This window comes from Tachysurus fulvidraco, chromosome 24 (assembly GCF_022655615.1).
Source record: "Tachysurus fulvidraco isolate hzauxx_2018 chromosome 24, HZAU_PFXX_2.0, whole genome shotgun sequence".
In the NCBI taxonomy this organism is placed as follows: domain Eukaryota; kingdom Metazoa; phylum Chordata; class Actinopteri; order Siluriformes; family Bagridae; genus Tachysurus; species Tachysurus fulvidraco.
The window spans coordinates 14,638,853-14,650,995 of record NC_062541.1 but is presented as its reverse complement, the minus strand read 5'-3'; the positions used below and the strand labels follow the sequence as shown (position 1 = coordinate 14,650,995).

General features: G+C 41.0%; 1 protein-coding gene across 8 annotated transcripts in view; it reads left to right on the top strand.

Annotated features, from left to right (window-relative positions):
* The window catches only part of sdk1a (sidekick cell adhesion molecule 1a), a 266,359-nt gene that overhangs the window by 190,006 nt on the left and 64,210 nt on the right, over nucleotides 1-12,143 (top strand). For all 8 annotated transcript variants that reach the window (XM_047807755.1, XM_047807754.1, XM_027159289.2 and 5 more), the window contains 5 exons: nucleotides 1,400-1,594; nucleotides 3,697-3,813; nucleotides 5,339-5,506; nucleotides 7,991-8,093; nucleotides 9,285-9,458. In XM_047807755.1, the coding sequence (XP_047663711.1) occupies nucleotides 1,400-1,594; nucleotides 3,697-3,813; nucleotides 5,339-5,506; nucleotides 7,991-8,093; nucleotides 9,285-9,458 (757 nt within the window). The remainder of the gene's footprint in view (nucleotides 1-1,399; nucleotides 1,595-3,696; nucleotides 3,814-5,338; nucleotides 5,507-7,990; nucleotides 8,094-9,284; nucleotides 9,459-12,143) is intronic.

Here is a 12,143-nt window from a genome sequence, read left to right as displayed (position 1 = left end):
TAATAGCGTTAAAAGAAACAAATACTTAGAAACTCTGAAATGTATGGAACTATCACAGAGATTCTACATTTCACTCAAGTCGGTGTCGGAAATATTGTTTGGAATGAAAATTGTTGCATTAAATTAAGAAACGTACAGAATAGCAGGGTTCGCTAGCGCACTCGCACACTTTTGGACCCCGCTGTACAGTACGTAGTGACCCATAATCATTAAGTTCCACTAATCAGCTCGTCAAACTTGGCGTTTAACAAGTTTTCGGGAACAAACACTTCATCAGCTGACAATTGGCTGCATAAAGCTAAATTAAGTAAGTTGCACAGTCCAGTGAGTTTCTTGTGAAGTACACTGGAGCATATACCGATGCTGAATTTTCCCCGACAGCTCTTTCAGGGCACTTAAAGCGTCCCTCGAGAGCGTTTCTCGAGCTGCCAGAATAATTCTTAGAAGCCATCTCAGGCTCGTGTCTGATCATCTCATTTCCACTTGATATTCTTTTCTACGTCTTACGTGGCACAAGTTCCCATTGCGGGATCCACAAGGACCCTTAACCAGTCCACATTATTGTGCCAACTTCCAAAATGCATGAGCCAGGTTATAAGCATTCTGAAGCCATTCATTAGGAGATGATGAACTGGAAGCTTCATTTTCTGTGGAATTTCACTGTAAAGGAAATAGGAGAAGAAGAAATAATATATTTGTTACATATACATTACAACACAGTACAATTCTATTCCTTGCATTTGCCAGTTGGGGTCTGAGGTCAGGGGCAGCCATGATACGGTGCCCCTGGTGCAGAGAGGGCACCACAGTGGCACTGTAGAAGTGCTGGGGCTAGAACCCCTGACCTTCTGATTGCAGAAGCTTTATATATGTATAAAACCTGAACTAGTGTAGCTTCTGTAGCATTCCTCCTTTTATGTAAATGATTTACCTGAAGCTGACTTATCAAGAAAGACACTCATTACCACGGTTGTTTATCAATTTGTTCGGTATTTCATTTGCCCACCCTGATATGATAAAAACTAAATGAACAAAGAAAATGTTCAAAGATGAATGAAGAATATGAAGTATACAGTATGTTTATTTCAAAATCTCCAGAGTGGTGAGAAACAGACCGTAATCAATAAAAAATTGATGTTTAGAATGAATTATTAATGATTAATGCTTTAAAAGGTAACTGGTTTCACCTCTCGGTCATGTTAGTTGCTTATTTGGGTCTCTGTAAGTTACTTATGCTATTATAAAGAACCAATTTTAGTTCAATTCTCCCTGATTTAATTTAAAAACTATATAATGTTTGTGTCAGTATATGTCAGAACTGTTACTAGAATTTCTTTCCCGGACATCATTATTATATAAAGCAGTCCATACTGCTGATCTCTTGGCTTTTACCCCTCAGGTGTGCCCATGCCCAAGCTGGAGTGGTATAAGGATGGCGTGTCGCTCAGCAAGCTGAACAATCCACGCTATAAGGTCATCTCCAGCATGGGACTGCAGATCAGAAGACTGCAGCCCAGCGACGTCGGTATCTTCCAGTGCTTCGCCAGGAACACTGCCGGAGAGACGCAGGTCCACACCTACCTAGATGTGACAAGTGAGTCAGAAGCCAAGCGGGGAGAAATTTGTATTCCGGGTTTGCCAAGTGTTAGGAAAGCGTGCTCAGTCTGGCTGTAATTACTGGCTCACGGAGACAGCGGAAGCATAATAAAAGGCATTATGTGTGACGGGCTAAAGAGAACTCACTCCCTATGCTTTAACATCCCACGGTCACAAATACGTTTCTGCTAATGTAAAACCAAATGCTTCTCGCTCGCCAGTTAGGAAATTGAAGCGTTTCCCTGTGGAAAAGCCTGTCTGGTGCTGATTACTTCATAATGTTTGGTGTGTCGAGGCTCCTCATGCCTGTGCCTTGTGAGGCTATAAAGGTGTCTAGGAGAAACACTTCCATCATGCTGATAATTACACTGCCGCTGTGTGATCACACTGGCTGGATTGCGATAATGATTTTTAACTTACGTTGACCTTTGGACTATCTTATTTCCTCTGATTACTGAATTTCTCTGCTTATTTCCTCTGACCGACATCAGACTGGACACAAGACCTATTTATTATATTGTCTATATATAAAAGAAAAATTGATGTCACAACAGCCGCAACACAAGAGCAAGACAAAAGCAACAGGGAGGACTAAGACTTAACACAATAGCAGCACAGTAAATGAATGACAATGGTTTAGTGGCTTTGTTGTGCACCTCTGAAGCTGGGAGATTTGATTCCTGTCTCCTCCCTGTGTGTTTGGAGTTTGCATGTTTTCCCCGTAGGGTTTCCTCCGGGTTCTCCGGTTTCTTCCCCCGGTCTAAAGACGTGCTGTAGGCTGATTGTCATCTCTAATCTGATTCGCCGATTCTTCCAGTGTGAGATAAGGGACGAAGAAGATGGATGGATAGATTATATGTCTGATGTATCTGGGCCAGACTTCAATAAGGTGCTTTACATTCAGATTGGAGAAACTGGACTGGGAGCACTTGTAGAGGACCATTTGAATGAACCTGATCCCAGAAGGCCCTTGTCTCAAATCTGAATGAGCTTTATAGCATTCTTTAATCGGAGACAATATGGAAAGGAAAAAAAAATCCTGAGTAATTTATCTTGAGGGGGCGGAAGATCAGGTATTGACGTCTGGATGCTGCTTCTGTCTTGCTGTAGTGAGCATATATATCTTGACCCTCCTATTGACCGGTGGTTCGATAAAAGCCATTTAAAGCCTCCTCCTAGGTGTATTGTTCCTGTATAGATCTAATTCATGCCAAAGTGATCAAGGGCGAGAACAGTGAATGAATACTGGCGTGCACTGTAAATATTCAGCACACAGTCTAAAGAAAGACTGCAAACTGCTGTTCTAGCGTGCCGGCGAAGCTATTAAGAAAAAGAACATGACCGCTGTCTCTACCACCGCCTGGAAGGCTCGAAGGAGTGTGTAATATGGTTCCAGATATTCTATGGCCACATGAGCCTGAAAGAGCTAATACTGAGCTCTGTAATGCATGCTGTGCAAATATACGGCCGGTGTATATTCAGGTTCTTAAAATATGTAAATATGACTTCAGGGTCATTTCAAAATGTTCTTTCCTGAGCTTTTACCTCATCAATCTTCATGAAGTTACATATAAAGGATTGAGAGGAAACTAGCCTTTTAGCCGTTGTGCAAATTGAGCTGTAATGGGTTTATTTTCGCATCCTGGCTCCAAATAGATATGGCCAAAAAAATTCAATTCAGAATCCAAATAATCTTGTTTTTCCTTTAATCAATGACAGGCACCACCAACCCCAGTAGATACACCTATTCATTTACACATCCCTGCCTATGATAGAACAACCCCCGAGTCTAAAACGCTTCCATTATGGCCGCCCAATCGCAGGAGCTTAATTGGATTTATACTGCTTGTTTACTGTTTCTGATTTGTAACAGAGATTTGTTGAATATGTGGAAAAAGCACCAAAGCGAACAACAAACAACAGCGCTGGGATGAAAGTATGAATAGAAATGGACTTTAATTCAATTTCCTGTTGTCGTCATGTAATGATTTTTACATTCGCACGTGTTTGTTCGCGTGTGTGAGCTGCATTAGGAAAAGCTCTTTGACAAGAGTTTCAGTCTGGTTAGCTACACCCGTGATTATGGATTGTTTTGTGCAGGTATGGCTCCATCATTCAGCGTTCCACCGGCAAACATCAACGTGACCGATGGCACTGTGGCCTCTTTCACCTGTCAGGTCTCCGGTGCCCCGAAACCGGCCATTGCCTGGAGGAAAGGTAACCATTAACATGCCATGTGATCACATGGCTTCTAGAGCTGTTATTACATTACGTTGTATAAGTATTCACCCTGTTATTGTGCAACCTTCAACGTTAGTTCTTGTGCAGATCGCCGTCAGAAGTCACATAAGTTGAATTCAGTTCACCTGACATCAGAGTTTAGTAGAGCACAAATTTTAACACCATGAAAAACAAGGAGCTTTCATAAAAAATGTAGCAATGCATGATTTTTTTATGATGTTACCACCACCATGCTTCACTATGTGGATCAGAGTGATGCGGTTTGAAATTTCCACCAAATGTAGATCTTAGTGGACCTTAGGAGATCTTAGTGGGACATAGCTCCATCAGAAGGTTGTGAGTTAGAATCCCATGTCCACCAAACTGGCCCTGCTGTTTGCTCAGTTGTATAAAAATGAGATAAAAATGTAGGTCGCTCTGGATAAGGTCTTTTGCCAAATGCTATAAATTTAGTAGCAACTTGGATTTTGTGTCATCAAACACAAGTCTCCAGCATGTTTTCTGATAAACTCCTTGCGCTCACCACCAGCTGTATGGAGTATCTGGGCTATATGTTTGTTCTGTCAGTAGATATATCGTAAGGCTCCCTTAACTCTAATATTCAGTATATACTGTAGCTAAGAAGCTGCACTTAACCCTGGGATAACAGTGACTATATAAAGCCTTCTTGAAGAGGACAGAGGGAAGCTTTGGGTTTTTATTATTATTAATTTTTTATTTTTTTTATTTTTTATTTTTTTTGTATGTATGTATGCACAGTGCATCCTCGTGTCGCCAGTGCCAGTGTGTCTTCTCCTCATGTTCCATGTTGTTGTTTTTTTCCCCATTTCTTTTCCCTCCAGCTTCCCCCCACTTCTAAAAAACATGGCAGTAGGTACAGTAGATTGCCCTGAGTAAATTGTTCAGAGTTTGTGAACGAATGTTGTTTTGCCCTGTGAAGGACTGCTATTCTATCCAAAGGGTATTCCCTGAAAAGCTTGAATGAATGGATGGATAGAGAGATGGATGGATGGATGGATGGATGGATGGAGAGATGGATGGATGGATGGGTGAATCATACATCAGTTTAATTCTGCACATCATGTCAGCTATTTTACCAAAGTTGTTTATCACTCGCAGGGGCTTTTTAGTGCTCTTTAGCTGAAGACGACAAATCGTCAGACACGACGCTATTAAAACGTCTTTGTTGAGGCTGATTGGCAATAAAACAAAGATCATTTTGTGCAAGTGCGCACTACAAATCTCTCTTTGTACCCCAGCACTGTTTCTGGCTTTTATTCATGAAGTCATTTCCATAGCCTTCCCAATTATGTACATGGAGCTCTCCTAATGAGACAGGCTGAACTGAAGAATTTCCCTCTGGGAAAACTTTAAGCGTGTAATAAAACATCAAGCACAGCTAAACAGCCACTCATGATACTTTGTTAATCCTTTCGTCGTCACAAAAAATGAGACACTGTACACTGTGTGTGTATATGTATGTGTATGTGTGTGTTTACAGATGCACAGATACTAGCCAGTGGCTCGGTACAAATACCACGCTTCATGCTACTTGAGTCTGGGGGACTGCAGGTGCAGCCGGTGGCGCTGCAGGACGCGGGGACCTACACCTGCTACGCTGCTAACGCAGAGGGTGCAATCAACGCCAGCGCAGAGCTCACTGTGTGGAGTAAGATATTTGTTTCCTCATGCTAACACACACACACACACACACACACTCTCTCTCAGGATGTAGAACTGCAATGCATAATAATCCGCCCTTCTCTCTACAGCGTATCTGTTACTAAAGAAACAAACGTGGAGAAGGAATAATAACCAGAGGCTTAGGAATCTTAAGCCTTAGGAGTAATTTGACTGAGATTCCATTTTTACAAATGAACTCCTTAAAGTCGCAGCTTGCTATCCGGTTATTTATCTGAAATCATATTAATCAGTAGTTTCTATGAATTATTCATTAACTAGACTCAAAATAATAGGAAAGATATGTAGTTATGAAAGTTTGATGAACGCGCGGAGCTGAAAACGTTAATAAGCGTTCGATTGGCTTACGTCGGCTTTGCCTTATGGTTATTTGGGCCGGTCGTATTCTGTTTTCATTACGTATCAAATCTGTTTTAAAAAATGATATGATATTTAAACAGAACATGATACATGGTGACATAAATAAGAGCATCTGATATGTTTGTCTAGTATGTGTAGTTGGTCACGAGCTTTAGAAAGTGAAAGAATTTCCCCTAAAATGGGCAGCTAAATGTCTGAGACCAGACTTTTTCTCTTTTCTTTTCAGGTTCATGTCAAATATTTAGCATTAATTTTTAAGTCACTTTTTAAATTCAAAGCACATCTGACGCGTTTGTGATGCCGATCACGTTACTCTTTGTATAAGGGATCAGGTTTACTTTGAGGCTTAAATCTCCTACCCAAGCGGTATTAGATATCTGATCGGAACTGGTGGTCAGGATTTATGCAAACTTGTGAAATCTATGTTGCGTCGCTAACCCTTTTCACATATACTCTGGTGTTCCCCTGCTCCAGCTGAATCTAAATCAGTTTATGGGATATTTAATTTTCAATCAGTATAAACAAATGAATTCTTTTATAGCTGAAAGTCTGATGTAAAATGAATCAGGACTCTGTTGGCTTTCAGTGTGAGACACGTTTTTTCCCCCCCTCTGCTGATGACACAATTTTAGTTGTTGAAGTTAGAGTGTTTAGAGCCTTATGACCAAACACCTGGGGCATCTCTGAGGGATGTGGAAGCTTAGTGTTTAAGGTGTGGGACTACTGAACAGAAGGTTGTGAGTTTGATTCCTGGGTCCACTAAGCTGCTGGGCCCCTGTACAAGGTCCTTATGGAGCTGAAATGAGTTTGTTAAAATGAGTTGAAATGAGTTTGTGGTAGAAGTCGTGGCCTAATGGTTAGAGAGTTAGACTCCTAACCCTAAGGTTGTGGGTTCGAGTCTCGGCCCGGCCACAACTGAGGTGCCCTAGAGCAAGGCAACGAACCCCCACCCCCCCAATGCTCCCCGGACGCCACAGCTTAATTGGCTGCCCACTGCTCTGGGTGTGTGTTCACTGCTGTGTGTGTGTTCACTGCTGTGTCTGTGTGTTCACTGCTGTGTGTGTGTGTGGTGTGTGTGTGTGTGTTCACTGCTGTGTGTGTGTGTTCACTGCTGTGTGTGTGTTCACTGCTGTGTGTGTGTGTGTGTTCACTGCTGTGTGTGTGTGTGTTCACTGCTGTGTGTGTGTGTTCACTGCTGTGTGTGTGTGTTCACTGCTGTGTGTGTGTGTGTGTGTGTTCACTGCTGTGTGTGTGTGTGTTCACTGCTGTGTGTGTGTGTTCACTGCTGTGTGTGTGTGTTCACTGCTGTGTGTGTGCACTTTGAATGGGTTAAATGCAGAGAACAAATTCTGAGTATAGGTCACCGTACTCGCCGTATGTCACGTCACTTTCACTTATAAGCATTTGCTTTGAAGAAAGAAACGTTCGTGTGGAATTCAACAACAGTTTTTTGTTGGGTTTTTTTTTTGGAACTTTTCCAAATTATTGGCCCCTAGTTTTTTAGGAAAACAGAAATACGAGCTTTCATATGAGCTTCATATCAACCATCACTGAACATGGACACAACCAAACGTCAGGAACTTATAGAATCAGGTCTATAGAACATGTTCCATGTAATAAGTTTCTATCAAGTCAATAGAAATTTAAAATAAATAACTGCATGACCAGAAGCGGTACTAGACGTTTGCCCCAGTGAACGTGTGTAATCGACAGTTTCTGAGCGAGACACACTTATTAAACACTGATTGCTCCAGCCAAAGTTCACAACTTCTCTGCTTTGGTTAAAGTTATATAAGAGTTCTATTTAAAGCCATGAGTACACATGACACTTCGTATAAAAAGATTACGGCTGTTTTCTCTTGCAGTGTTTTGTTAGCAGACTTTCTAGAGACAGTTTGCGAGACTAAGCTGAGGCTAAAATTAGCACAAAGTTGCATTGAGATGTAAATGTTACCCAAACTGGCTAAAGTAAATATTCTAGTTAAGATCTGGATGAGCATCATAAGACTTTTTTTTACACTAATTTCCATCTTATATGCTTTTTGTCACAGTGCATGTGCCTGTATTAAATGGTCCTGTGTCTTCCCGTAAGGTCGCACCTACATTTCCCAGCCTCCTGTGGACCGGCGTGTCATCAAGGGAACGACGGCCATTTTGGAATGCGGCGCCGTCCATGATGCACGCGTTCACGTAAGGTGGGTGGTGATATATATACGTCTGGACGCTGGCGTGTTCAGACTTCGCTCCCTGAGGCCAGGCTTGCCTCATCCATACGAAGTATAATGTTAATTAGAAGTGCCAGCCCATGCCACGTTAAGTAGATTCAAAATGCAATCCGTTATGCTGTAAACCTAATTTAGCGCTAATATGCAGGAAATTGGTGTAATGAAGCACTCATGCGTTTCCTGCTCCTGTCCTCTCTTTATCCCTCTGTCTCATTCTCTCTGTCTTGCTGTTACATGGCCTCTTTCTTTCCTGTCTGTCTGTCTGTCTGTCTCTCTCTCTCTCTCTCTCTTTCTCCCTCTCTCTCTCTCCTTTCTCACTCTCTCTCTGTCTCTTCCCACTCTTATCATTTACCACTCTGTCACACCTCTCTCTCTCTCTCTCTCTCTCTCTCTCTCTCTCTCTCTCTCTCTCTCTCTCTCTTCTCACACTCTCCTCTCCTCTCATCTGTCACCTCTCTTTCTTCTCTGTCACCTCTCTCTCTCCTTTCTCTCTCCTCTCTCTCTCGCTTCTCTGTCTCTCCTCTCCTCTCATCTGTCACCTCTCTTTCTTCTCTGTCACCTCTCTCTCTCCTTTCTCTCTCCTCTCTCTCTCTCTCTCTCTCTCTCTCTCTGTCTCTCTCCTCTCCTCTCCTCTCATCTGTCACCTCTCTTTCTTCTCTGTCACCTCTCTCTCTCCCTCTCTCTCTCTCCTCTCTCTCTCTCCTCTCTCTCTCTCTCTCTACCCTCTCTCTCTCTCTCTCTCTCTCTCTCTCTCACTCTCTCTCTTTCTCTCTCCTCTCCTCTCATCTGTCACCTCTCTTTCTTCTCTGTCACCTCTCTCTCTCCTTTCTTTCTCCTCTCTCTCTCTCTCTCTCTCTCTCCCTCTCTTCTCTCTCTCTCTCTCTCTCTCTCTCTCTCTCTCTCTCTCTCTCACTCTGTCTCTCTCCTCTCTCTTCTCTGTCTCTCCTCTCCTCTCATCTGTCACCTCTCTTTCTTCTCTGTCACACCTCTCTCTCTCCTCTCTCTCTCTCTCTCCTCTCTTAATATCCTGGCTGGCTTTACTCTACTTTCCCCCCCTTTTCTCCCTTTTCCCTTTCTCTCTTTCATTGCTCTCTTCTTCTCTCACTGTCTCACTTCTGTCTCCTTCTTTTCTCTCACTGTCTCACTTCTGTTCCCGTGCAGGTTTGTGTGGAAGAAAGGTGGCGAGGCGGTCGGACAGTCCAGAGGAGGACGGATTAGCGTGCAGCAAGGCTCCCTGCACATCTCTCAGACCTGGTCAGGGGATATAGGCGATTACACTTGCGATGTGATTTCACTCGCTGGCAATGACTCCAAAGCTGCACGCCTGGAAGTGATGTAAGCTCCAAACAAGATTCCTGTTAATTCCCTTCTGCTTGATGATGATTCATTTCCAGTTACTATATTTATATTTATATATACTGGCCATTGTAAAGCTCATGATGACCGAGTCTCATACCGACAGCTAGCATCTAACATCATATGCACTTTATGTTAGTAAAAAAAATGCAGTCATTAAACACTTTCTTTACCTTTATTACATAACTAAGCAGTTCATCTAACATCTGTTTAGGTAAGTTGACATTAGAGAATTTAAAGATAACATAAAACCAAGTGCCCCGTATTATGTAGGTCTCACTTGAGCCTCCAGACCACAGGAGGCGCTCTGATGCTTTCAGTTGTCTATCTCAGCTATCACAATTTAACCCTCAGATCAACATTGAGACCTGACTGTTACCTAATTTTTATATATATATATATATATATATATATATAACTCCTTCACTATATCAAGCCATTGTAACAAGATAATCGATATTATTCTCCTCACCAGTCCGTATAAACAAAAGGAATTCTTTTCTGCCTGTGAGTCTGATCTAAAATGTTGGCTTTTAGTGTGAGATCTGTGGCATCTCAGAGAGCACCAATGGGTTTGATATTAACATTTACATTACAATACTATTTGTTTTTTTAGAACTGTACTATGAATATATTGCTCCTAGTAGGCTGTGTAAAAACAGTAACGCTAACAGAAAAGATCTCAAATAGGTTTATGGAATGTAAATCGACTTATTGGAGATTTTTTTAATCATTATTAAGAAATGAGTTATTTTCTGGCTGCAAGTCTGATCTAAAATGAGAACACTTGGGGCAGTTCAGAGCGGAAATAGGTTTGATATCAACATTTACTTTGAAGATGTGGGGAAAAAATGATTTTGAACATATTGCTCCAGTAGGCTTGATTAAAAACAGAAATATTCATTATATATATATATATATATATATATATATATATATATATATATATATATATATATATATATACACACACAAATTATTAAAGTTCATATTAAGCACTGTTGTAGCGTGAGACATGTGAGACATGACAAAGAGGTTCAATGATCAACATTAACACAACAAAAACAGGATAAATTTCTTTAGGTCTCTGGTAAAAAAAAGAGTTAAAAATGCTCTGTCGTGTTGGACTAAGCTTCAAGTTTATTGTCTTTTTCTTAAGCATATATATATAAGCATCTATATACCATATAATATATACCATAGAATGATAAGTAGAATAATAAAAAAAAAAGAATATATGTGTATTTTTAAAGTGACCTAAAGGGAGATATTACACATTCAAAACACTATAAAATAAGAAGATATTTTGGAATTCAGACTCTCTCCAAATTCAGACTCTCACAACATTCAGACTCTCTCCAAATTCAGACTCTCTCCAAATTCAGACTCTCACAACATTCAGACTCTCACAACATTCAGTCTCTCTCACCACATTCAGTCTCTCTCACCACATTCAGTCTCTCTCACCACATTCAGACCCTAACCACATTCAGTCTCTCTCACCACATTCAGACCCTAACCACATTCAGTCTCTCTCACCACATTCAGTCTCTCTCACCACATTCAGTCTCTCTCACCACATTCAGTCTCTCTCACCACATTCAGACCCTAACCACATTTAGACTACCTCACCAAATTCAGACTCCCTCCCCACATTCAGACCCTCACCACATTCAGACCCTAACCACATTTAGACTACCTCACCAAATTCAGACTCCCTCCCCACATTCAGACCCTCACCACATTCAGACCCTAACCACATTCAGACTCCCTCCCCACATTCAGACCCTCACCACATTCAGACCCTAACCACATTTAGACTACCTCACCAAATTCAGACTCCCTCCCCACATTCAGACCCTCACCACATTTAGACTAGCTCACCAAATATACTCCATCATTACATTTAGAACAAGATTCAGATACTACAGTATTTATTCACAAGTGCTAATTCCACATAATTCCACTTAGACTATACTTAAATCTCCTTAAGTGTTCGGGTGTTAGATGTGGTAGCTTAGTTTTTATGGTGCTAGTTTACCAATTGGGACGTTATGAACTTGAAGCGCAGCCCTTAACCCTTAATTGTATAAAATCTGGATAAGGGCGTCTGCCAAACTGAGAATGTAAATTTAACTGTTAATTTATTATTTATGAATTATTTGTTAGAATTTGTATGATGACCTTGAGTGACCTTCTGTACTCCTGTAAAGCTGCTTGGACATAATGTTCATTGTTAAAAGTCCTAGACAAATACATTTTATTTAAGAAATGTAATTTAATTAAAGATTATAGATAAAAAACAGTCTATAAGGTTCTTTTTCAGCTCTGTCCACATTAAAAACCTTGAATTTCACCTCATGAAGTTTTGACTGCATAAATTATGTCTTAAATAATGTAATTCTTATGAATGTGTTTTGAAGGCCCAGCGTAGGCATCGTGTACATATAAAGTGTTACAGAACGCTCTGTCGAAACAGTAGTACGTATCGGTTATTCTTGCTGTTGTAAAAAGCCACCTTGTGCCCAATTTCATCACGTACAGAAGCATTTTTCTCAGTTAGGAACACTTTAGTCAACACATGCTCGTGCAATTAGCTAAACAACAACGAGAATAATAACGGCTACAGTAGTGTATAATCAGTGCAGTATGTGAATTTCAGCA